The following is a 27,633-nucleotide window of genomic DNA, read 5'->3' as shown; positions in this document are numbered from 1 at the left end:
ATCTTTATTTTTTTTTTTTTTTTTTTTTTTTAATTAAAAAAAAAAAAAGTTCTAATTAATTTCAGAATTCTTTTAAGCATTAGTTCCTTTATTATATAATCATACGTTTTTTTTTTTTTTCTTACATATGGTGAAATATTAAAAATATTAAAAAAAAAATTAATTATAACTTTTCATTTTTTCTCTTTTAAATTTTATATTCAAGATATTTTTATAATTTTTTTTTGTAATATATTTTTAGTATTCTTTTTAATTATATAATTTTAAATTAAAAAAAATTATATCTTTATTTTATATATATCTATAATTATAATAAGACGAACATGTATTTTCAAGAATTTTCCAGATAATATAAACATATAATTAGAATAATATATAACATTATTTAGCTTTTTTTATAAGATATTTATAAAAATCTTTTAAAAATTATAGAAGCAAAAAAATTTAATAAAAAAGCCTATACTCTTTTCAAATAAGTATATTTTTTTTTTTTTTTTTTTTTTTTGAGATAATTAAACAATATATTCTTATGTAAAATATTATTAGAATTCATTTCTTTTTAATTTATTTTTATTATATTAAAAAATACATTAATTGTATATCAAATCATAAATTTTATCTAAATCTAATTAACTTTTTTAAATAATAATATTCTATTATATAGTTAGTATAAAGATTAAATATATAATAACTTATATTTGTTAGATTATAAGAAAATTAAATAAAGTATATAATTATTAATATTTCTTAATATATAATTGAAATCATAAAATTAGAATATATATATATATATTATTTTTAATAATTTGCTATAATTTTTAATTATATTTTTATATCTTTTCTATTATTAAAAGGTTTAGAAATATATAAGGAAGTAGTTTATTTATAATTAGATTTAAAAAGGAAAATATATGTTAAAAATAAATGAAAGTAAATTCGTTATAGTTTTAAATTTTTTATTTATAAAATATAACACATTATTTAAACTTTATTTTTTCATGACTAAAGATTAACACAACATTGTTTATTTCAATGAACCATGAACAAAAAAAAAAAAAAAAATTTGAAAAAACCTATAGATCTAAAAGTATTAGAGAATAAATTAAATATAATAAATTTTATAAAAAATGACTTTGATAAAAATCTAGAAAAAGAAAATGAAAAATACTTTAAAGTTTCTAATAAACATAATTCTAAAGTAGAAAATACATTAAATGAAAAAGAAAGAATAAATATAATTTTAGAAGAATTAATACTATCTTGTGATGAAAATAAAAATAATTTAGATAATTATGTTAAAGTTGTGAAGGAAATAATTAATATGAATAATGATATAATTGAAAAGGAAAAATTAGAGATAGAAAAAATGCATTCGGAAAAAAATAAAGAAATTTGTGTAATTCAAGAAAAAATTGATTACGTTAAAAAATCTCATGATGATTTAAATTCTTCAATAATGCATATTTTTAATAATTTGAATTTATTTTTGATGAATAAGATTAATGTTAAATTAAATATTGATCAATTGAATGAAAGTAATACACCAAAAAAAGATATAAACATTGGAATAGAAGATATAAAAAAAGAAGAAATAAAGAATATAAAAGGACAAGAAATATATGATGAATATAAGAAAGAATTATATGAATCTATGAGTGAATACAATCGAAAATTATACAATGTTAAATTGTTCATAAAAGAAAATAAGTTAGATGAGTTACAAGAATCTTCATATTTAAAAAAATATGAAGTTATGTTAAGTAGGGAAGATCAGAAAGATAACACATCAGCAATAAGGAATAATAATTATTATGATAATTGTAGTAAAACATGTAATAATAATAATATGAATAACAAGAATACATATGTTAAAGAAATAGAAAAAAATGAAATTAACAAAAAAAGAGAAACAAATGCATTTATTGAGAGATTAATTTCTGAAGATAATAAAATATATGAAAACTACTTTGCTAAAGAAAAAAATAGTGAAACAATAAGGGATAATGAAGGAAATGAAAATAAAAAAAATGAAGAAGAGATGGTAGATAAAAGGAGTGAAAATCTGGAAAATGAAGAAGAAAATGGAGACAAAGAAAGGGAAGAAAAAAATGATGAAGAAATTGAAAAAGAAAAAAGTGATGTAGAAAGAGAAGAAGAGGAGAAGGAAGAAGAAAATGCAGACAAAGAAAGGGAAGAAAAAAATGATCAAGAAGTTGAAAAAGAAAAAAGTGATGAAGAAAGAGAAGAAGAGGAAAAGGAAGATGAAAATGGAGACAAAGAAAGGGAAGAAAAAAATGAACAAGAAAAAAATGATGAAGAAATTGAAAAAGAAAAAAATGATGAAGAAATTGAAAAAGAAAAAAGTGAAGAAGAAAGAGAAGAAGAAGAGGAAGAGGAAGAGGAAGAGGAAGAGGAAGAAGAGGAAGAGGAAGAGGAAGAGGATGAAGAGGAAAAGGAAGAGGAAGAGGAAGAAGAAGAGGAAGAGAAGGCGAAAGAGGAAAAAGAAAATGAAGATGAAGAAGAAGATGAAGATGAAGATGAAGAAGATGAAGAAGATGAAGATGAAGAAGATGAAGAAGAAGTAGAAGATGAAGAAGAAGTAGAAGATGAAGAAGAAGAAGAAGAAGAAGTAGAAGAAGAAGAAGAAGTAGAAGAAATTGGAGAAAGAGAAAAGAAAGTATCCATGTATAATAAAATTAAATATAATTCAAGGGAAATCGACAAATATGAAAAGGAAGTAATTGAAAACAAAACAAAGAATTATAATTACAAGAGTCAAAAAAAAGCAGAAAATGGAAATTATAAAACCAATGAAGTGTTCATTTTAAATGAAAAGGAAGATATAAATAATTTCTCTTCACAAACACACAAAATAATATCGAATGATAATATGAATGTTCTCATTGATAAAATAAAAAAAATAGATTTTGATTATATATCTTATTTTAAACAAAAATTAAGAAATTAATAATAAAGCTTGTTTAATAATTTTTAAAATTAAAATTTATTCTCTTTTCTATCATATTACATAATTTTTTTATTTATTTTTCAAAATGTTCGTTTAAAAAAATAATATATAAATAAAAATATATATTTGTCAACATATTCTATTAAAAAAATATATATATCATTAAAATAAAAAAAAAAATAAAATTTAATTTAAATATAATTTTGTTTTCAAATATGAATAATGTTAAGATTTTTTATAAAACATTTATTCCACAAAAACTATTTAAAATAATTATTTTTTTCTATTCAAGAAAAATTAAAAATTGTATAACTTTTTATAAAATGTGAATTTAAAAAAAAAAAAAAAATAAAAGCAAATAACTTTTTTTTTTTTTTTTTTTTACACGTATTTCAAAGATATTTTTTAAATTTTTATTTCTTTTTTTTTTAATTTAGCAAAATCTGAAAAGTCTAGTATATCTGTAGATTCGTTTTTTTTTGTAGTATGCTGCTTTTTATGAAAATTTCTAGAATTCTTATATTTGGAATTATTTTCTTCATTCATTTTTCTTTTTTTCTTTTTACAATTATTTTTCATATTATCGTACAAGATATCCTCATCTAAATCTTTATCTATATCAAAATTTTTAGTAATAAATTCATCCAAATATGCATCTTCTTCCTGTTCTTCATCAATGGATGACGATATTTCCTCATCATTCGGTTTACTTTTTTTAATTTGATATTTATCTTTAAATTTCTTAAAAATATTATTATTATAATAATATAGAATATCATAAAAATATTTCTGATATGTATTATTCATTAATTTTGATTTTTGTTTAATTGTCTCATTTACTCCATCACCCTTTTCATTAATACATGAATCATGCAAAAAATTATTAAAAATATTTAAAATATTTACCTGATCTTTGGCATTTTTATATTCTATTGTTAATTTCTCCATAATATTAATAACTGTATTGGTTTCATAAGTATAATTATTAAATTCATTACATGCTTCATTTTTATTTGTAAAACCTAAAGAATTACCATCTTTAAAATCCTTAATGGCATAATTCATTCTATCTTTTTTTTTATTACCATTCTCCTTTATATTGATAATTATATCATCATCATTTTTTTTTTCATTTTGGTCTTTATTATTATTAATTTCTTTATTGCTCTCTTTGTTTATCATATCTTGAGTATTATCTCCATTTAAAATTAAATCATTTTTATTTTTTTGATCTGGAGAATTCGAAATATTAATATATTTATTATTACAACTGTTTTTAATTAGATTAAATCTTTTTCTTTGAAACGGATTATAATTAAAAATTGTTATATTTCTAAATTCAAGTAAAATATTTTTAAAATTATCATTGAGCATAGATGATAAATTATAAAATTCATAAAAATGTGTTAATATAGAATTGGAATCTACAGGATTATTTACAGACTTATTATATACAAACATTTTATCGTTCATTTTTATATTTTCCTCTTTATGATATTTATTAAATTTCAATATATATGAGTTTTTTACGTAATCAAAATTTTGATCATATAATTTATTTTCATCATTATATAAAAATTTTATTAAAAAGCTCTTTTTTAAAATTAAGTATCGTATCATCATTAAAGAAAATAAATGAGCACAAGATTCATTTGAATGAATACTATATTGAAAAATTCTTTTTATAAAGCTGACATTCCTAATTAAATTATTATCTGTTAAAATTATAACTGTTAATAAGCCATAGAAATTGTATGTATATTCGCTTTCATAATAATTTATATTTTTTAAAATACTATAAAAATAACAATATATATTATCATCTATTTGATTTGAAGAATATAATAAAAGAAACATAATAATGAGAAAATTTATTTTAATTTTATATGAATCAACACTGTTTATAACTTTCAGAAAAGAAAGAAAATTCAAACTGTGTAAATATTTTTTTTCTGATGATCTATTTATGTAAGTATTATTCTGATTTTTTAATAATAAGCATTTATTATAAATTATGAAGTATATATTTTTGAATAAAATACTAGATAATAATTTAAGAACTTTTTTACTTAAGTAATAATACAAACAATTTTTATGAAAAATATTTTTTTCTATTTTTTTTTTTTCTTTTTTTCCTTTTTTTAAATCTACAACAAACTTGGAATTATTCTCTTTATTTTTACTAATGTCTATATTTTTTATATCATTACATTCATTATTCAAATTTTTATCATTTTTTATATTAGTTACCTCTTCTGTTTTATATATTTCTTCATCGTTTCCTTTCATATATATTTCCCCATTTTTGCTAGTATCTGTTTTTTTATCATTAACTGAAATTTCATCATTTCCATTTATAGATGCATTATAAAACATACATGAAGACTGGTGGGATTCATTAACAAAATTATTAAGGTTGTAATCTACTTCACCATTAATACACATATTAACATCATCATCACAATTATTATTTGCATTAATAGAAGAAGAATCTCCATTTATGTTTGATATTTTTTCTTCATTTATTTTTTTTTTATTATCCTCTTTAACAATTTGTTCATTATCATTAATTAATTTGTCACTATCTTTCATATTATCTGCTTCATTATTATACCTTATGTAACTCATTTTCTCTATATTCCATTCATTTAAAAATACATTTTTATTATCAAATAGTTCATAAACATTTTTTGAAAACATTTCAAAAAGATATGTTGAAAAATAAATTATATTTTCAGTTATATCATTAAATGAATTGCATTTAATTTTATATAAAAGATATAAACATCTATTTATACTTAAGATATCACTTTTTAATTTATCATTTATATTTTTATGTTTTTCTATATTTTTTAATGAAAAAACAATATTATCAACACAAAACCTCAAATTTGACAAAATTTTTTCGAACAAAAAAAAAGTAATATATCTTCTCAAATTATCAATTGTTATAATATGTTTTAAAAAATTTAAAAGTAATGGATTTCCTTTTTTAAGAGCTAAGTATCCTTCTAATATTATATTTAAATTCGCATATTTGTTTTCTTTTTTCTTTAAACAAAACTCATTTATATTTTTTGCAGAAATATAAAACACACTTGGTATCAAACTGTATAAACCGTTTTTTAAAATAAAAATATATTTCAAAAATAATTTCTTCGTAAAATTTTCAAATGCATAAAGATAAATTAAAGCATTAAAAAAGAAATAAAATGAAGAAAAATTATATTCTTTAAAATTAAATCTATTAAATAATATATTTAAAATATAATTTATAATGTCTTTATTATTTTCATGAATATCTTGTAAATTATCATTTGGTAAAACAAACAAAAATATATGCTTTAAACATTCTAAAATAGATTTTTTTATAAATACATCTTCTTTTTTTTGATAATAATCAATTAAAATTTGTACATAAACAATATATACTAGTGGATTTTTTTTAATTAATACAACAATATTATTAATTCTATCACTAAAAATATTATTCTTATTGTGAATTATTTCCAAATGTATTTTTTCATCGTCTTCTGAAAATTTTTCCATAAAAATTTTATAATTAGAATAAATCATATTTAAACCAATATCATAAAGTAAATTAAATATATCTTTCATATTTACTTTTTTTTTTAATAATAATTTTAAATTTATGTTATTTATTGGTTTATCCCTTTCATCATTTATATTATAAATTTGTTTTAAATATATTGGTATATTATTGTATTCAATATTTTTTTCTATAAAGTTTTTTTCTTTATTATTTTCATCTTTTACTGAATGTAGTATTTTACTTTTTAATAACAATTTTATTTTATTTTTCCATTGTTTGAAATTTAATACAATTTGATTTTTTTCATTATCAAACTCAAAAAGTGTATCATCTTTTTCTATAAAAAATAATTTTTGCTGAAAAGCATTTTTTCTATCATTATCTTCTTCTTTTCTTAAATTTTCTTTTACTTCTTTTGTTTTATTAAACTCTTTTTTTTGTAATTTTTTTATATAGAAATTTATATTATCGTATTGTAACTTATCTTTTTTTTTTTTTAAAACATATTTTAAAACTATATGTTCTATATTTTTTTTTAAATTAAACCATAAACTATTTATATCATAAATTCTTTTTAAATTAATTATAAAATTTTCATCTATTTTTTTTAAATGTATTTTATTTTCAATTATACCGTTTAGCATATATTCAATATCATAGATATTTTTTCTATTATTATCTGTTGTATTACTGTTAAGTCTCTTATTGTTTTCTTTTTTTATATATATGTTATTACTTTTATTCTTACATTTTTTAATTATAGGAAATTTCTTTTTTAATTTGGACTTTTTATATTTAAAACTCTTACTCTTTTTATTGAAATCATATCTTCTAATGTCATTTTTCTTACCTCTCTTTTTTTTTTGGTTGTCATTGAAATTTTTATTCATAGTATTCCAATTACAAATGAAAATATAATATTGTATATTTTTTTTTTAAAATATATTACAAAAATAAAATAAACAAATCTTTTTTTTTTTTCTTTATTATAATACTTTTTTTTTTTTTTTATTTTTTTTTTTTTTTTTTTTTTTTTTTTTTTTTTTTNNTTTTTTTTTTGGTTGTCATTGAAATTTTTATTCATAGTATTCCAATTACAAATGAAAATATAATATTGTATATTTTTTTTTTAAAATATATTACAAAAATAAAATAAACAAATTTTTTTTTTTTTTTTTTATTTTTTTTTTTTTTTTTTTTTTTTTTTTTTTTTTTTTTCTTTGCTTTTTATTTCTCTTAAATATTAAGAAAGAATTAACAGATTAAAAAATATATATATATTTATAATGTTTTATGTATATTCCTTTTTAAAAGTGATGTTTTTTTTTTTTTTTTAAATGAGAAAATGAGATAAAAAACATCATTTTACTTTTTTTTAATTAGAAAAACATTTTAATTTTTTTAAAATAAAAATTTTTTTTTTTGTAAATCATAAAGCTGTGATAAAAAATGTTTTTATAGGTAAGTTGTTTATGAAAAAAGAAAAAAAAAACATAATTTTAAGATAAATATGAACTTTTAATGCACAAATTTAGTAATAAAAGTTATACAATAACTATTTTTTTAATTAATGCATATAATTCTATATATTGTTATTCTTATGTTTTTTTAAGCTTTTTTATTTCTTGTTGCTCTTTAAAAAGAAAAATGTTTATATTTGGTTGCATTTTTATTTTTTTTTTATTTCTAGTCTCAAAAAAGTGTTATAAAAAAAAAATTAAAAATTGAAAAATATTGAAAACATATAATTAGTCTTAAGAGAAATATTTTACAAATAATATAGAGTAGTAAATTGAAATAATACAATAAAATTAACAAAAAAATAAATAATTTTTTAGTAACTATTTTTATTTTAACTTATTTTATCTTTTTTTCTGAAATTCCAAACAAATTTGAATAAAACAAAATTTTTCATTATTCATATTTTAACTTCAAAAAAACAAAAAAAAAAAAAAAAGAATACAAAATATATTTTTTATTATATAATTTAAATAATAAAATCAGTTTAAACTGTTTTTTTTTTTTTTTCTTTTTTAATAATTATTATTTTTATACTTCATTATATACAGAGTAATAACTTTTAATTATTTATATAATTTTTTAAATTGTATCATCTCGTAGTTTTTATAGTTATGTATGTTTCAAAAATATAATGTATAATTTTTAGTTTAACAAAATTTTATAATAATTAAAATAAAATGATATAACATTCAAAAATGTTTCAACATGGCTTAAAAATTTATTAAAATCAATATATGTAATAAGCTTCATATTATATAGTTATTATTTTTTTTTTTAGGAAAAAATGAAAGAGTATATTATATAGACAAGAAAAAAAAAAAAAAAAAAAAAAAAAAAAAATNCAACATGGCTTAAAAATTTATTAAAATCAATATATGTAATAAGCTTCATATTATATAGTTATTATTTTTTTTTTTAGGAAAAAATGAAAGAGTATATTATATAGACAAGAAAAAAAAAAAAAAAGAAAAAAAAAAAAAGATAAAATAAAACATAAAAAATTTTAATTTATGAAGCTTTTGATGCTTTACTTAATTTTAAAATAGAATCATGAATAATATAAAGAGACTTTTCGCAAATCTTTTTTATTTGAATATTTATATCTTGCATTCTTTTCGTTGTTTGTATAATGAAATCCCTAAAAAAAAATAAAAATAAAAAAATATATATATATAGAATAAATAAATAAAATAAAAGTTTGAATATGAATATAATTACTTTGGAGAATCAAAATATTTAATAGCATTTTTGGTAGTTAAATATAAATCTTTTGAAAAATCAAAAATATTTTTTTTTGCATTATAATAAAATTGGGAATCTTTTAAATGGCTCAATTTTTCGAAATGGATACTTTTTAAATAATTCTTCAAGGAGTTATTTATAATTTTTATGTTCTTATATGGATAATAAATTGGTTTAAAAATTATTTGATGCTTATCATATGGAAAATCAAAATATAAATTTTCTAAATTTTTATTAACAGTTGTATTATCATCATGCGGTTGATCAATATTATACACATTTTGTTCAATTAATAATCCAAAACATTTTTTAACTGCCCTTTCTTTTGAATATATATGCGTTCCAATACATACACTTGATTTTAAATTTTTTTCATATGGTGATAGATATAAGTCATTATATAATGTTTTTTTTTTCTTATCTTTAAAAAAGTAATTTTTAAGAATATTGTAATAATTTAAAAAATAATTTTTATGATCAATGTTTGAATTAATATTTTTAATATCGCTTTGTCTTATATCTTCCTTTTTTGAAACTACTTTTTTTTTACTTAGTATTTTATTAATGGCATCTTTTGAATAAATTTTATTAAACGGTATCATCTTATAAAAATAAAATGCATTGTCATCTTTTGATCCTATACAATTAATATTAATATTTTTACCAATGTATAAAAAAGAAACGCCTTTACACACTCCTATAGATTCAAAAATAAGATTGTTATCAATATTTTTTTTTACAAATTCATCGTTATATGAGTCAAGGAATTCAATAACGAACTTTTTTTCTTTATTTTTTTCTTTTTTTTTTTTTTTCCCAAATAAATTAATGGGGAAATCATTATAATTAAAAATATCTAATAAATGTAATTTTTTATCATCTTCATACTCCTTATCGTGTTCAATATTTTTATAAAAATTATTATTATAATAATCATTCTTAGTATTTCTTCTTTGTATAGGTATTTCAAATTCTTCATTATTCAAATTAATATTTTCTTCTACATAATTTTTTTTTTGACGAGGATTCTTCTCAATTTCTTTTTTTTTCATATATTCATTTTTATCATTTAGTTCTTTTTGAAAACTATTAAGAATAGAAAATTCCTTTTTATCATATTTTTCGGAAATTTTTTTATTTATTTTTTCTTTTTGTAGTTCATATTTATCCTTACTATAATTAATAGGAACATTTGTTTCTTCACTGTCAAAGTAAATATCTATACTTCTTATTTTTTCTTCATTATTACTCTTTTTTTTATTATTCTCATTCATTTTAATGAATAAATTACTAAAAAAAAGATGAAATTTAGTTCATATAAATAGCCAAAAAAGAAGCATATATATCAAATTTAATTACATATTTTTTTTATTCCTTTATTCTTTATTTTTATCTAATCAAACGAAGTTTTTTTTCAAATATTTGGTCACTTAAAAAAGAAATTTACTAATTTTTCTTTATTAATTGTTTTTTAATTTTCCTTGATTTTCTGTTTTTTTTTTTTTTTTTTTTTTTTTTTTTTATTTTTTTTTTTTTTTTTTTTTTTTTTTTTTTTTTTTAGTTTATTATACTCAATTTTTTTTATAGAAAAATGTTTGCTCATATTTTTATTAAATGAAATCAATAAATTTTACATTAAAATGTTACATTCTTTTTTTACATATTTAATATGTATATTTTCTATAAACAACGCTTTTTTATTATTTTGTTTTTTTTTTTTTTATTAATTATTTTTTTTCTTAACAAAAACAATTTAACTTTATTTACTAATTAAAATTTTTTTTTTTTGTTTATTAGAACATTTTTTTTTTTTTTTTTTTGGAGATATAAAAATAACTCAGTTACAAAATGTTAAACGAAACATTTAAGGAAATGCTTAAATTGCACAAACAAAAATAAAAAGAAAACATAAACAGAGTAATATATATATATATATATATATTAAAATAATATTTGTATGATTGCTTTAATATACTTTTAATGTAAATTTTATTCTTTGTAATTTTTGAATATATGTATATTTATTTGACAAATATATATTTTAATACAAACAAAATTTTAGATAAAATATAATAAAAAAAAGTTTTTTTTAACTTTAATAAATATAAGAAAAGGTTGTATGCATATTATAAAATATATTAATTGTAAAATAAATAAGACAAATACTTTATAAATATGTAAGTAAAATATTTTTATGTATTTTATATATTTTAGAGTTTTCCTAATATAGTTGTATAATTAATTAAAGCTATTTTATTTTATTTATTTTTAATTTTTTATACCGATTCTTTTAAATATATATATTTATTTAGTGACTAAATTGTTTATAATATTTATAATTTGTAAAAAATATTTTTGATTTTTTTTTTTTTTTTTTTAATTCTTTGAAAATATTTTATTGAAGGCAAATTGTTACGTATAATAATTTATTTGATTTTATTAATTTATTTCGTTATATATTCATATAATCTGTTTTATTTTTTAGTTAATATGGACTCGGAAGAAACGATAAATTTGGCAGTGAAATATGCAAAGGATGCAGTTATAGAAGATGAGAAAAAAAATTATAAAGAAGCTTTAAATTTATATATACAAAGTTTGCAATACTTTCATTTTTTTTGTAAGTATGAAAAAAATGCAAATATAAGAGAATTAATATTAAAAAAAATGGAAATATATATGGCTCGAGCTGAAAGTTTAAAAAAAATAATTAATAAAAAAGAAGTGATAGAAACTAAAGAAAAAGTAGGAAATTCTGAAGAAACTAAAGAAAATATGAAAAAGCAAGTAAAAGAATTTATTATGAATAAAAATAATAATGTAAAATGGTCAGATGTCTGTGGTTTAGAATTAGCCAAAGAGGTTTTAAAAGAAGCAATTATATTTCCATTAAAATTTCCAAAATTATTTAATTCTTCTTCATTACCATATAAAGGGATCTTATTATATGGTCCTCCTGGGACAGGTAAAACTTTTTTAGCATTAGCATGCGCAAATGAATGCAGTATGAACTTTTTTAATGTATCATCTTCAGATTTAATAAGTAAATATCAAGGTGAAAGTGAAAAATATATAAAATGCTTATTTGAAACAGCAAAAGAGAATTCTCCATCAATTATTTTTATTGATGAAATTGATTCCTTATGTGGATCAAGAACAGATGGAGAAAATGAATCAACAAGAAGAATAAAAACAGAATTTTTAATAAATATGAGTGGATTACAAAATTATGAAAATAATATTATTGTTATGGGTGCTACCAATACACCTTGGTCTTTAGATAGTGGATTCCGAAGGAGATTTGAAAAAAGGATTTATATTCCACTTCCAAATTTATATGCAAGAATGAAAATATTTGAAAAATATATAAAAAATAGTGAAAGTAGTGATATTCAAAAAGAGGATATAAAATATTTTGCTACTCTAACTGAAAATTATACAGGTGCTGACATTGATATTATATGCAGAGATGCTGTATATATGCCAATAAAGAAATGCCTTCTTTCCAAATTTTTTAAGAAAGTTAATAAAAATAATAAAATATATTATACACCATGTTCTCCTGGTGATACTGATAAAACAAAAGTAGAAAAGAATGTAATGAATATAAATGAAAACGAATTATTGTTACCAACATTAAGTGTGCAAGATTTTAAAACAGCTATAACTAATGCAAAACCATCCTTATCTTTAGATGATTTAAAAAGATATGAAGAATGGACAAAACAGTACGGAATGAGTGGTACATAAAAAGTAAACATAAATGAAAAAGATCCTTTTTTTTTTTTTTCTGTTTTTTTTTTTTTTAAAATATTAAATATCTTTGAAAATTAGGTTTTAATAATACATTTGATCATTTTTCATTTTTTTAATATTTTTTACAAGAAATATATAAAAAAAAAAAAAAAAAAAAAAATACCTTTGTTTTTTTTGTTTTTATGTAACAATTTATTATATAACAGTTATACTTTTTTTTTTTTTTTTTTTTTTTTTTAAATATAGTATAATTACTATAAGTATTTCTTTTTTAATACTCTAATTTGCTTTCTATTAACAAAAAGTCTATTCTAATTTTATTAATTTTTGGAATATTATTTCTAATTTTTTTTAATAAAAACAAAAAGTAAAATGTCTTAATGAAAAACTAAAAGAATAGTATAATTAAAAGGTAAATAAATACATGATATACTAAAACAGTTATTTACTAGATTCCAATATTTAATAGTAATTATGAAAAAAAGCAATAGCTATTGATTACAATAGATTTATTAAAAAATTTAAGTCTTAAAAAAAAAGAAAAGAAAATGAATATATATATATATATTTATATAAAAAATGACATAAAAACTATTTATAAAACTAAAAACTTTTTCATTAAAATAAAAATTACTTTTGTCTAAATACAAAAAGATAAAAATTGAAAAAGTTATATACTTTTTCTTATATAAGACAATTTTTTTTTTAAAAAAATTAGATTATTCAAACAATCACATGACATATAATGGTCATACAAATTGTTGGTTTTATTATTAATTTTTTTTTTATAAATTATTTCTAATATTTTAATGGAAAAAGGAATTATATTTTTTTTTTTATAATGTAAAATTGAATAATAACAATATTCACAAAATTTTTTATTGAATTCTTCGTTTATTAAAATAAAATTGTATTTTTTATTCTCTTCAGAATCAATATAAGTATTTTTTGCCTTTTCATTGTCCATTTTTCTATAGGAGAAATGAGCATTATTCATGTTTAAAACATAATTAAAAATATGATGTAAATATGGAAATACATTTATTAAAATATTTAACAATATATAATTTTTACAATACAAAATTAAAGCTAAAGCATGTAATGGTAATTTCAATAAAATGAAAATTCTTAATAAAAACCATATTATATCATTTTTATCTATTGAACATAATTCATTGATTGAGATTGTACTCTTTTTTTTGCATTTATTACTATCTTTAATTTTTTTTTTTAAGTCTATTATATTGTTATAAATAAAATCATATATTCTTCTTTTAATTTTGTGCTTTAAATATTTTTTTGGAATTGTACTATTATTTTTATTACATATATTAAAAAAGTAAAACAAATATTTTATTGTATTATATAAAGGTATATATTTATAGGCAGAAGGTGCAAAATATGTCTCTAAGAATATATATTCTGTATGTTTATTGTAAATATTAAATGAAAGGATATTTTCACGGTATTTTTTCTTTTTATTTTCTAATTCTGTTTTACTTACATAATTTTTTTTTTGTTTATTAACATTTAATACATCTTCCTTTCTTTTATCTGTTTTTTTACAACAATTTACATCAAAATGATTTTTAAAAGATTTATAAATGTCAATGAGGAAAATGTTTTTTTGTTCATTTTGCAAAAATGTTTTATTTATAATTTCATTTTCTTTTTCTACTTTATCAAAAATACGTTTTAATTTTTTCATATATTTTATGTATTTTATATAATTGGAATCATCAATTAAGATGTTTTTTGTAAAATCAACATTGTTCCCAAGTGATATATGGTTTGTTGGTTCATTAATATTACCATTATTTCCATAATTATCAGTATAATTACAATTAATATATGATTTTCCCTTAAAATTGTTCTTTTTTAAATCATAATTTTGACTATATTCACTGTCACAATTATTGTCATTATTACTACTCTTATTATATTTATCATCAGTTTTATTATTAAAATACTTATTATCTATTGTATTTTCATGTTGTTCACATATTTTATCATTGAATTTAATCAAGTTATTTATTTCATAAAGTTTTTTTGCATTACTTTTACCATTCATTGAATTATTGTTATTTACATAATAGTTATATTTGTTATTTATATCAATGTATTTATCTTGGGTTGATTTTTCTTTATAATTCAAATTTAAAAAATAAAAATTCGAACAATTAATAGAATATTGAGCAACATCAATTGGACATATTCCCCAAAAAATATTCTGAAATATGTTTGATTTAAAAAAATATGAATAAGAAAAAAAGGACAATATATCAATTTTAAGATAAGTTATAAAATAATATAATTCAAACCAAAGCATATTATGTATATAATAACATACAATACTTTGAATTAAAATAATAAATTTAATATAAATATTTTTTATTTCGTCATATTTGAAATTTTGTTCATCATCTGATTTTATATTACCCCTTTTTTTTATTGGAGAGTAACAGTCAAATATATTGTTATTACATGTGTGTAAATTACAAAATGTATTTATATTTTTATTGGAAATATGTATTATATCATAGTTATAAAAAAATTCATATATAATTTTATTCATTGTAAACTTTTTATAACAGAAACTTCTAATCTTAAAACTGAATCTCTTTTTCTTTTCATTTATATCCCATTTTCTATTACAAATGTAATCATTAGTTAAATTATGAGTTTCATCTTCTAATATTTCTTGATGTATGGAATCATTTATAGTCTTTATATTTGTTTGATTTTTATTTATTAATGTATCACTTTTAAAAGAATCTTGAAAAAAAAATTGAAAATTATTTATATCAGTAACTTCTCTTAATTTCATATTATTTATATTATATGCACTTTGAAGAAAAAATAAAAAATTATCTGAATTATTGCATTCTCTTTTTAATGATTTCATATATTGTGGTTTTAATCCATAATAATTCCAGTGAAAAATATGATAGTTTCTCTTGTTTTTAAATAAAACATAAAATAAAATAGAGAGATAATTAATTAAACTTTTAGCGTATTTTATATTATATCTTAAACTCATAGAAAGAAAATATATACAATAAAATTTGCGAACATTATATATTCCTATATAGTTCTGCACATTAATAATATATAAAGAAGATATATTAAATCTCTGATTTTTTAAACAAAGCCTCATAAAATCATGAGGAATAAATCTACCAATAGAATAAATTAATATAGCAATAACATATGGGTCCATTTTTCTTATAGTATTTATCACCACTTCTGACACATAAAATTTACAATATTTTCTTAAAATTTTTAATAAAGTATATAAATTAAATACATATTTTTTTTTTAATATGCACAGAATATACAACACGATATAATAAATATTACAGTTTATTTTATATGCATAATCACTTTTTATTTCAAATGTACCTTTTTCTTCTTTAATTGTTGTAGAATATTCGTCTTTTAATTTTAATAAATATAAAATCATATAATGTATATATTCATTCTTTGCATTACTTTTTAAAAAATTTATTTTAGATTCATCATTAGAAAATTCAATAACATTTTTTTCATTAAAACAGATAAATGTTTTTTCCTTTAATATTTTATTTGTATCTTTGTTTTCAGAAAAAAAAACTGTTTTATCTTTAGATATATTTAATATATTACAAAAAATGGAATTTTTTAATATTTCGACATTTTTTTTTTTATAATTTTTGCTCAGAAAAAAGGTATATAACACAATTATAGATATATTCAAAATGCTTTCCACTCTATTTTTTGTTATCAATTTATTATAATAATGTGTTTCACTCAAGTTATTTAAATAATTGTATACAAATTTATACGCTATAATATATGAATCATTTAATTTAATAAGGGATTTATATAAAATTATATCTAATATATTTACTACAAATAAATTTTGCTTAATATATTTTAATATTATGTTAATGATTAAATAACGTATTTCTTTTCTTTTAGAATCATAGCCAAAAATATGTTCATATTTATTTTCTCTATATGAATGAACATCACTATATAATTTCAAAAATTTAAAAATAATTATGTCAATAAAACTATTTACTTGAAAAACAATTTTATCATAAACAGAACCACATGAATAATTTACTTTGTTCATATTTTCTTCTGATATATCTTTAGGATATATGTATTTTCTTATGTTCTCTTTTTTTTTTAATATATCTTTTATATTTGCTCTCGATATCTGATTGCAAATAATATTTAAAAATAATCCCAGATTGTGCATAGTGTGATGTAAATGAAAGTTATGTTCACTTGAATATTTTTTTAATTTCATATATCTATAAATAAATAAGTCACAATTGTTATACTTATTTTTTTGAAAAAATATTTTTTTTTTTAGCTCTTTCATTAACAAGAATTTCTTTGAACATTTGCTAATACTTATAACACTAATATAATTATTACGACTAACATATAGGTAACAAGTATCTTCTTTATTTTCTAATTCTTCTATAATATGGTAAAAACTTTGTTTAAATATTTTGTTCATTTTATTTACAAACTCCTTGTGGCTACGTATTATAATATGAAATATAAAATAGAAAAATTCTTTTAGAACAATATCTTGTCTTTCATATTTTTTATTTTTATAATTAATTTCTTCATTTCCTTTTTTTTTTTTTTTTTTTTCTTTATTATCATTACATATAAACAAACTTTCAAAAAAATTATTTAATTTATTCATATAAATCATTACTTCCTCTTTAGTATGTAACCAATCGTTACATTTTTTGTTATTAACCTTTTTTAACTTAATTAAACTTTGATAATTAGATGAATGCTTATTTAACTTATCCTTAAAAACATATTCGAATCTTTTATAATTGCTATTTTTTTTATTATTATTATATGAATTTAAACCAAAGAAATCAAAAGAAGTTTTTGCTGAACTAATTCTTGATTTATATTTAAATTTTTGTCTCGTATTATCATTATTATTAAAAATTCTTGTTGTTCTTTTTAAATTCATTTTATTGTTGTCATTATGTAATAATTTATTAACTGTTAAGGGAAAGTTACTTTTTTCTATAGATTCTTTATTTTTTTCTTCTCTATTTGTTTCATCCTTTTTATCTATGTATATTTTATTTTCTTCCTTTAAGCTTAACTCATTTCCTACTAACATTTGTATATTTCCCAATACTTTACTGTTGATTTTCTTATTTTTTTTATTTGAAAAAGGTGCAAAAAGAAATTTACAAACATTTGATTTTTTATCTATTTTAATAATTTTGTATATTATATATATGACGTAATAATAAAACAAATATATATAATATATATAATTTGGCCATATGTACTTTATAGGAGATGGTAAAGAATAATAAAAAATATTTTCGTAATCTTTTACAATTTCTATATAATCTAACTTACAGTCAAATATATGTGTAAATTGAAAATCATAACAATTACTATGGTCTCTATATATATGAAGAAAGTATATTGAATTATCATAATTTACAAATACGTAGTTATATATATCAAATAGAGAATAAAAGCAAGATGGTTCTATAAATTTTTTATCTTTATTTAAGGGCAATATAAAAATGTTTTCTGAATTTAAGTATTGTGATTTGTTTTCGTTATTTTTTATTTCAGTAATTTTAAAACACAATAAATTATAAAACGCGTCTAAAACAATTAAAAATCTTTCATTTAAATTATTAGTTTTTTTTTCTTCTTTTATCGATTTATCGTAATAAACATGAGTTAATATTGGTCTATATAATAATCTTATAGAACATATATAATTAGTAAATTTCAAGGAATTGTTTAAATTGTAAAAATATATAACATAATAAAAATTATTTTTATTTAGAATTTCTTCATAGTTAATAGTATTTTCATTTACGTCCTTTTCATTTTTCTTTTCTATGTTGTTTCTTATTTTTGAAAATTTTGTATCACCTGAATAACCACAATAATTATTTATTTTTTTAAAGAATTTATTCTTTTCATTTCTGCAAGTATTTTCACTATTTGAGGAGGTACTACTTTCACTTAAAGCATACATATATTCATTATTTACAATATTATTTAAACAAGTATCATTTAAATTTTCATTTTTTATATTATCTAATTTATTATTTAACTCTTTATTATTGATAATTTTATTGTTCCATATACTTGAATAACATTTAAAATTTTTATCACTTTCCTCATTACTTATAATTTCTTCGAAAAATTCTTCTTCCTCATAATTTGTTGATATTTTCTTCTTCCTTTGTTCTAAAAATTGTTTTAAAAATATATTATTGTCTTTTTTTAAAAAAAAATGATCATAAAATAAAGAAAAAGGTTTTGTATACATATTACATTTATTAATATTAAAATATTCTTCAAAAAATTTAAAATGAGTATCACTTTCATTATGATTAAAATTAAATAAATAATTTAGTGTTATTAATTCTTCTAAATCACGTTTTTTTTCATCATTTTGAACATTTGATTTGTTTTCATAATTTTCTTTAATATTTTTATTATTCTCTTCATCATTTTCATCTTCATCCTCACTTTCATCTTCACTTTCGCTCTTATTTTCACTTTCATCTTCACTTTCACTTTCATCTTCACTTTCACTTTCATATTCACTTTCATCTTCACTTTCATTTTCATTTTCACTTTCATCTTCACTTTCACTCTTATTTTCATCTTCACATCTATCCTCTTTTTCACAATGCTCTACATTTTCATCATTTTCATTTTCAATAGATTGTTCGTATTCTTCATTAGTTACTTCTGTGTCTTCATAATTTATATTATACAATTTAAAATTCACAATTTCTTTTTTCCTTATCTTTCTATAAGAGTAATCATTATTTTTAGAAATATTAAAATCGTTTTTTTTTTTGAAATATTTAAAATTATGCTCATCATATTTATTATGCAAACATGTGACGAAAAAAACATCCTCAAATATCCATCCTGATGGATAATTATGAAAAAAATATTTTAAATAATCATCCAAAAAATAAGAAAATGTTTTTTTTTGTACATTATATATACATATATCCTTAAAAATAATTAAAATATATGTGTTATCAAAATTTAAATAAGACTTTTTAATAAATTTAAATGGGGTTATTACTTCTTTAATATTTATATTATTTTTTTCATAATCATTTACATTATAATTATTTAGATTAGTGTCAAACATAACTATGTTATTTACACCAATATATATTTTTTTACAAGATTGATTAGTGTAATAATTACTATTATAATGAAAAGCTTTGTTGTTGCTATATATATCATTTAAATAAAGAATTTTTTTTACATTAATATAATAATAATTTTCATCCATACTTTTTATGTAAAATAATTTAAAATCATTAAAAACAAAAGATATATTAATAACACTATTTGTTATTTTAACAGTTTTTGAATGATTAAGTAAAAAATTGTCAGAATGATCTTCTATTAGACTACTTCTGATATTATTATCTCTATATGAATTATTACTTGAATAGTTTTCTGAATTAATTATAAATGAACTATTTTTGTCTTGTATGATACTTGGATTATCGATGTTAAAATGCATTGAATGTTCCGTTTGAAACCTTTTTAATTCATTATTGCTCTCATTCTTTTCTTCGTGTGCATAGTAATCATTCTTCGTACAATAATATAAAGTTCCATTCGTATTAAAAATGTAATAATTGTTTTCATTAAATGATAAAAGAAAAAAATTACATTGTTTATTCCATATTAAGAAATTATAATAGTAAATATTATCATTATTACTATTAAAGATATTTATACTAAATAAACATGTTTCAAATGTGTGTTTACATATATATGGATATGTGCTGTATGCTTTAATAGTTAAATCACAATTTATTATTAAAATAATTTTTCTAAAAATATTTAAACTTATATCTATTATGGGAGAACCTACATATAAGCCAATCACATTCGTTTTTTTCTGAATTCCTACTTTCATGATTTTTTTTTTTTTTTTTTCTCTTCCCTGAAATTTTAATTCAGTTTCATGTCTTATTTTTTCATTAAAATTTTTATAATAATAGTTGTTTTTATGAACATTTTTGCCAGAATAATAGCAACACTTTTTTTTTGAAAAATTAAAAAAATTATGAAAAAAGGAAAATATATATAAATCATTACTTTTGCTTAATAATAATAAATAATCATTATGCATATTAAACTCCACTTTTATAATTCCTTTTATATTAATACTATTTTTACATTTTTTTCTTGCAATATCAGAATTTTTATTTTTAATAAAAGAATATAAATTGTTTTCTTTATTAACACTATACAGGTACAAAGGATAAAAATCTTTTTTTTTCTTTTTTTTTTTGCATTTTCTTGCTATATTATATTTTATGTTATTATAATACTTAATCATATTTTGATAAATGGAATTACTACATATAAATCTTCTAATTTTACTTTTTTTTAATGAATAATAAATATGGCGATTTTTTACTCTAAATTTTTTATTTGCATTTTTAATATGATTAGAAAAAAACTTAAATTCTTTACTTACTTTATTATTATTACCGTAAGAACTTTTCTTTTTTCCTTCATATTTTATATATTTAAAACTAACTATTTTTGTATTAATAACAACTTTATTAACATTTTCATCTTTTTTTAAAAGAGAACTCCTAGCTAATATGTTTTGAACATTATCTGAAATAAATATTTCATCTGTTTCATTTGAAAAAAATAAAATGTTATTTTTTGTAATTATCAAACAATTTGATGAAATAGGTAAATACAACATAGTTATAAGTTTAATACTTACATTTTTATATACTTTTTTTTTTTTATAAATTTTTTTTATATAGGTAATATATTCATAATATTCATTTTCATTTTCGCTTGAGTAATTATCCGAATGTTCACTAATATTAAAAGAATGTGCATTCTTATCATAATCTAATATTACAACATCATTTTTATTAACAATATAATATGCATAAACATATTTTAAATTTTTACTTAGGATATATATTGTATTATCTATTGGAGACAAAAATACTTTATTATGATAACCGTAATTATTTATATGATCATATCTTAAAGAATATAAATTAACAAAAGAAAAGTCATAGTTATCAAAAATGTAGAAACAATATTTTGTTATTACATAGATAAATGAGTTACATGTACTTGTGTTCGTGTATATTACTTCATCTCCTATATCTACATCAACTATATTTTTTTTACTTTTTAAATAACCATCATTTTGGTTGTTACTTCCATGCTTTAAATAATCATTATTTTTAAAATTTTCATCATTTGAATTATTATTTTTCAATTTTTTCTTATTTTCATAATTATATAAATTAAATTTTTTATATATCTTTAACTCATCTTCTTTATCCAAACATAGCATTTTTTTCTTTTTCTTTTATATATATTTCACTTAAATATACCATTTACAGTAATATGGGTAAATATTTTACATATGAAAAAAATTTTTATTTTACGATATTTCTTTTTAACATAAAAAATTTTCTAAAAGTAACTTTAAGTAATTCTTTATTAAATAATGAATATAAAGATTTTTAATTTTCTTATTCTCTTTTAATTTTATAATAAAAAGAAAAAAGGATATCAATTTCTTAATTTTCTATATTTTTTTTCATTGTTTTTTTACTGAAATACTTTTACATTGAAAAAAAAAAAAAAAATTCAAAATACATAAAAATAAATGTTTAAAATTATTTGGATATTTGAAAGGAATATAGAAAGAAATATATGTAATTTTTTTTTTTTTTTTCTTTAGAATAATGTATGACGATTAATATCATTAATTTAGTTTTTTTTCTTATGTATTCTATTATTGATATAAAGAAAAATATATTGATTGAAAAGAGAATAGATAATAATGTGTATTTATTAAAATTGCATAAAATAATTTTCATTTTTTAAATGCAGATCTTATTAATGTATTTGTATGTTTTTTATCATAGAATTTGCGTTATCTATAATTTAAAAAAAAAAAATAAAATAAAAAAGTTCAAAGTGATATAAAATTCTTTCTTTTCATTTGAAAATATCATTAATCAACAAGCAAAAGTTGTAAATCAGATGATTATGCGGCAATTAAAATTATGTCATTGAAAAAAAAAAAAAAAAAAAAAAAAAAAAAATACTAAATATAGTGTATTATATATAGAAAATGCATATAGATACAATAATGCATCCGATGCATTTGTATTTTTTTTTTTTTTTTTAATTTTTCTTTAAATATAACATTAAATATTAATTTTACTTTATAATTAAACGAATATTTTAATGTTTTCATTATTTTATTTTTTTAAATAAAATTTTAATAAATTATTTTTTAATTATCTTATGCATACTGTTCTGTTTTGTATTTATACTTTTTTTTTGTTTTATTGATCATTTTTACAATTTTTTTTTTATATATATATATATATATAATTTATTTTTCCGTTAATTTATATATTTATCTTTTGTAAAGAAAAAATGGCTTCTAATAAAAGGAAGAGTAAAAAGGTTAATCTGCTGAAAGATCAAATGTTTTTAACAAAAAAATATGTTGATATGAAGGATCCTATTTATGATAGTGAAATAGAAGATGAAAATTGTTTTTATACAGTTGTGAATGCTGAAGAAATTGAGTATTCACAAAAAGTATCTGAGATGAAAAATAAAATGTTTGAAGATGTGAATATTTTATGTTTTGAAGAATTTCAAAAAAAATGTGACTTACTAATTGATAATTTTTTTTTAAGCAGCAACATTCAAGAATTCATTGAAGATATAAAAGAATTAACTGTGAAGAAGTATAATGATTATTTAGTTTTACAACTTATAAAAAAGTCATTTGATCGTGATGACGAATGTCAAATAAATGTATCATGTTTACTAAATATTTTAAGTATCACAAAATTAATAACAACTGAACAAGTATATAGAGCTTTTGAAAAAATTTTGTTAAGCTTAGAAGATATAAAATTAGATTGTCCATTGTGTTATGAGGTTTTTTTAAAATATCTGAGATTCAGTATATTAGATAATGTAATTGATAAAAATTATATTTTTAAATTACCTACGTTTTTTTTTGATAATTTAGGTTTATTAGAATTAAATGAGGAAGATTTAAGATTAAAAGATTCGAATGAAAATGAACAAGAAAGTGAACAAGTATATGAAGAAAAAAATGATAAAATATATGATAATGAAAAGAATAATTCTGAAAACAAGAATTATGATATGAATATACAAAATTTTGAAAGTTCTGTTGAAAAAAAAAAAATGAAAGATGAAATATGGAGAGATACTTTATTATGGGTATTAGAGTTAGATATAAAAAATGTAGAAAAAGAAAAAAAAGAATATAAAAAAAAAGTAAGAGAATTTTTAGTTGATTTTTTTAATGATGGAGATACAAATGAAGTGATTGAATTTTTAAATAATACAAATAGTTTATTTCATCATGAATTTGTTAGAATAAGCATAATAGAAACATTTAGTAAAAATAATATATGTAGAAAATTTATATCTTATTTGTTAGATAGTTTATGTGAGAAATATATTTTAAAAAGTGATATCATAATAGCCTTTATAAGAATTATTGGTGACATTGACGATTATGAAATTGATTTTCCACAAGCAAAAGAAATGGTTTGCAAATTTTTACTTCGATGCATATATGATGATGTATTATATCCAGCTTTCTTAAGTGATATTTATAAATTGCATATAGGTGGTGTAACTGGAATGATGATTTGTAACAAAACACAACAAAGAATTAATGATAAAAAAAAATTAAATTTAAATAATATAAATTACATATGGGATGAAGATGATACTTATGAAAAAATGAAGTTAAAAATAAAAATAAACAACACTCTCTTAGAATATTTTTATTCATATATAGATGAAGAAGAATGTTATTTATATTTTGATGAGTTTTTACCATTATATCATGATTTATGTAATTACGTTGTTAAGAAAATATTTATTCATAATGTAGATATAAACAATGATTTAACTTTGTCATTCAAGCTTATTGAATGTTTATTAAAGAAAAATTTTATTAATGAAAAAAATATAGAAGGAGGGATTTTAGAAGTTGTTAATGTCTTAAAAGATATAGTTTTAGATATACCCAAGTATCCATGTGAATTAAGAAATATTATTAATTATCTTTTGCAAAAAGAATATATATCTAAAGAAATATTTGATCAGGCTTCTAATGCAATAAATGAATTTAATATGTAGTTCAAAGTCTCTTGTGCAAATTATGCTAAACATTTTCTTTATCACATATATATGTACAAATATAGTAAATTAAAAAAATTATTTACATAAAAAAGAGTAATGAAATATACAATAAATTAAAAATTTAATTAAATAATAAATCTTAAAAAAAGAAAAAATGTATATAAATTATAACATTTAAAATATTTATATACAATAATACATCTTTTTTATTTTGAAACATGTATTTATTATATTAATTTTTCATTTTTTTATTAATTCTTTTATATTTTTTCCCCTTTAAATTAAACAAAATTAGAAAAAGTTGATACCTTTATGCATAATATATATATATATATGTGTATATATATATTTTAATATAAAATTAACAAGCAAATTAGTTGAAATTAATGAAACAAATTTTAAATAAGAAAGAAGTAACCTAATTAATATAATATGTAAATTATAGATATAAAATTATATTTTGTCTTTTATTTAAATACTATGTTAAAGAGGTAAATTCATATTAAAATAAATATTCACTTAGTATTTATTTTTATTTTTTTTCCCTTCCTGCTCTTCTAAAATGTTTTGAAACATAAATTATGAAATTACACTTTTAGTAGTAGTAATTAAGAAATGTAATTTTTTATAATATAAACAATTTATTTAAAATTTTCGTGTAAAAAAAAAAAAAAAAAAAGGCAATTACAGTGAAATGAAAAATGTATGTAAACATTTCAAATATCTTAAATTTGTTGAATAATTTATTTTCTATTTTTATATAATTCATAAACTTATAGTTCTTATTGTTTATAATACTATATATTTTATAATATTTAATATATTTAACTTTACAAAAGATATAAAGTTTTATCACTTCAAAAAATTATTAAAATGAAAATAAAATAATATATAAAATTTTTTTTTTAATATCTTAGAACTCATTTTCTTTTTAATCAATAGATTTTATCTTTTTCCTATTTTATTATTTAATAAGAACAGTTGTCTTTATTACTCTTTAAAAATTTTTTTTTTTTTTTTTGTATATATTTTGTTTCTTAAATAATAATATAAAAATATATTTATGTTTACATATAAAAAACTTAATATTATTTATTTTACTTTTTTTTTTAATTATTTTTGTGTGTGTAATTATTAATTAGAATAAGCATAATATTTTAAGAAACCTTCATTTATTTCTTTTTATATTTTCTTCTTAATTTCATTTATTAAAGTTATTTTTTTTTTTTTTTTTTTTGTAAAAATACTTTTAAAAATGTACTTAATAAAAAATTAGTGAAAATAACAAAAGATAAAGAAAAATACCCTTTACTCTCCGATATTATTTTTTTAGAAAATTTATCCTCTACACACATATAAAGAGTATATATAAAAATAAAAAAAAATATTTCCAGAAAGTTTTATGAGATTTATTATTTCATTAAAATTTATTATATAAAATAAAAGTAAAAAATTAATAATATTGTAAAATATATAATCAATCCTACCTTTTAATTAGAAATTTTAATTTTTTACTGTAATTTAAAATATATTTCAATTGTATTTTTTTTTATTTTGAATAGTGAAAATGGTAAAAATTATAAGTAGCCAAGCAGGTTAGATTTATATATAGAATATGAAAATAATTGAGTATTATTGAAATTTTTATCTTTTAATTTATATAAAAAGAAAAAGAAAATTCTTTTAAATAAAATATATGAATTATAATGGAAAATACATTAGAAATTGAGATACAAAAATAAAAAAAAAAAAAAAAACTGAAATTGAAATAAGAGTTATATCTTTATAAATTAAAAATATAATAAATATTCTTTAATAAATCCTTTTAAATTTTTAGATTTTGAAGATATAATTTCTCAAAACGATGTAGTTATTGTTGATTTTTTTGCTGAATGGTGTGGACCCTGTAAAAGAATAGCTCCTTTTTACGAGGAATGTTCAGAAAAATATAAAAATATTGTTTTTATAAAAGTAGATGTAGATGAAGCATCAGAAGTAACTGAAAAAGAAAATATAACATCAATGCCAACATTTAAAGTTTATAAAAAAGGAGTTTCTGTAGAAACTTTATTAGGAGCAAATGATACAGCTTTAAAACAGCTAATTGAAAAATATGCAGCTTAAGAGAAACAAAAAAAGTTATATATATATATATATATATTTGTACAACATTTTGTTAAAATGATAAACATATTACAAACAGTTTTTTATTAATAATCATGCATTTTTTTTTCATTTTTAATTAACACGTTAAAATCAACAAAAAGAAGCATTTATATATATATATATATATAAATTTTGGAAAACTAAAAAATAAATATAAATGTCAGGTTTTGGCTTT

General features: G+C 17.6%; 7 protein-coding genes across 7 annotated transcripts; 4 read left to right on the top strand and 3 right to left on the bottom strand.

Annotated features, from left to right (window-relative positions):
* Window positions 1-1,039: 1,039 nt before the first annotated feature.
* PGAL8A_00217100 (conserved Plasmodium protein, unknown function) lies at window positions 1,040-2,968 on the top strand (the record flags this gene model as incomplete). Its single annotated transcript, XM_028670881.1, has 1 exon — window positions 1,040-2,968. One exon carries the CDS (start codon window positions 1,040-1,042, stop codon window positions 2,966-2,968), a length of 1,929 nt encoding a protein of 642 aa, XP_028527589.1.
* Window positions 2,969-3,373: 405 nt separating this feature from the next.
* Window positions 3,374-7,411, bottom strand: PGAL8A_00217000 (large ribosomal subunit nuclear export factor, putative; the record flags this gene model as incomplete). Its single annotated transcript, XM_028670880.1, has 1 exon — window positions 3,374-7,411. The coding sequence occupies one exon, from the start codon at window positions 7,409-7,411 to the stop codon at window positions 3,374-3,376; it is 4,038 nt and encodes a 1,345-aa protein (XP_028527588.1).
* Window positions 7,412-9,050: 1,639 nt separating this feature from the next.
* Window positions 9,051-10,558, bottom strand: PGAL8A_00216900 (conserved Plasmodium protein, unknown function; the record flags this gene model as incomplete). The annotated part of the gene is made up of 2 exons (XM_028670879.1): window positions 9,051-9,180; window positions 9,261-10,558. 2 exons carry the CDS (start codon window positions 10,556-10,558, stop codon window positions 9,051-9,053), a joined length of 1,428 nt encoding a protein of 475 aa, XP_028527587.1.
* Window positions 10,559-11,774: 1,216 nt separating this feature from the next.
* On the top strand, window positions 11,775-13,034 carry VPS4 (vacuolar protein sorting-associated protein 4, putative; the record flags this gene model as incomplete). The annotated part of the gene is made up of 1 exon (XM_028670878.1): window positions 11,775-13,034. The coding sequence occupies one exon, from the start codon at window positions 11,775-11,777 to the stop codon at window positions 13,032-13,034; it is 1,260 nt and encodes a 419-aa protein (XP_028527586.1).
* Window positions 13,035-13,710: 676 nt separating this feature from the next.
* PGAL8A_00216700 (conserved Plasmodium protein, unknown function) lies at window positions 13,711-22,428 on the bottom strand (the record flags this gene model as incomplete). The annotated part of the gene is made up of 1 exon (XM_028670876.1): window positions 13,711-22,428. One exon carries the CDS (start codon window positions 22,426-22,428, stop codon window positions 13,711-13,713), a length of 8,718 nt encoding a protein of 2,905 aa, XP_028527585.1.
* A 1,100-nt stretch (window positions 22,429-23,528) lies between these two features.
* Window positions 23,529-25,289, top strand: PGAL8A_00216600 (conserved Plasmodium protein, unknown function; the record flags this gene model as incomplete). Its single annotated transcript, XM_028670875.1, has 1 exon — window positions 23,529-25,289. The coding sequence occupies one exon, from the start codon at window positions 23,529-23,531 to the stop codon at window positions 25,287-25,289; it is 1,761 nt and encodes a 586-aa protein (XP_028527584.1).
* Window positions 25,290-26,859: 1,570 nt separating this feature from the next.
* PGAL8A_00216500 (thioredoxin 1, putative) lies at window positions 26,860-27,416 on the top strand (the record flags this gene model as incomplete). Its single annotated transcript, XM_028670874.1, has 2 exons — window positions 26,860-26,887; window positions 27,130-27,416. The coding sequence occupies 2 exons, from the start codon at window positions 26,860-26,862 to the stop codon at window positions 27,414-27,416; spliced, it is 315 nt and encodes a 104-aa protein (XP_028527583.1).
* Between the last annotated feature and the right edge of the window lie 217 nt (window positions 27,417-27,633).

This window comes from Plasmodium gallinaceum (genome assembly GCF_900005855.1).
Source record: "Plasmodium gallinaceum strain 8A genome assembly, contig: PGAL8A_v1_76, whole genome shotgun sequence".
NCBI classification, from domain to species: domain Eukaryota; phylum Apicomplexa; class Aconoidasida; order Haemosporida; family Plasmodiidae; genus Plasmodium; species Plasmodium gallinaceum.
This window is presented reverse-complemented; position numbering and strand designations above follow the sequence as displayed.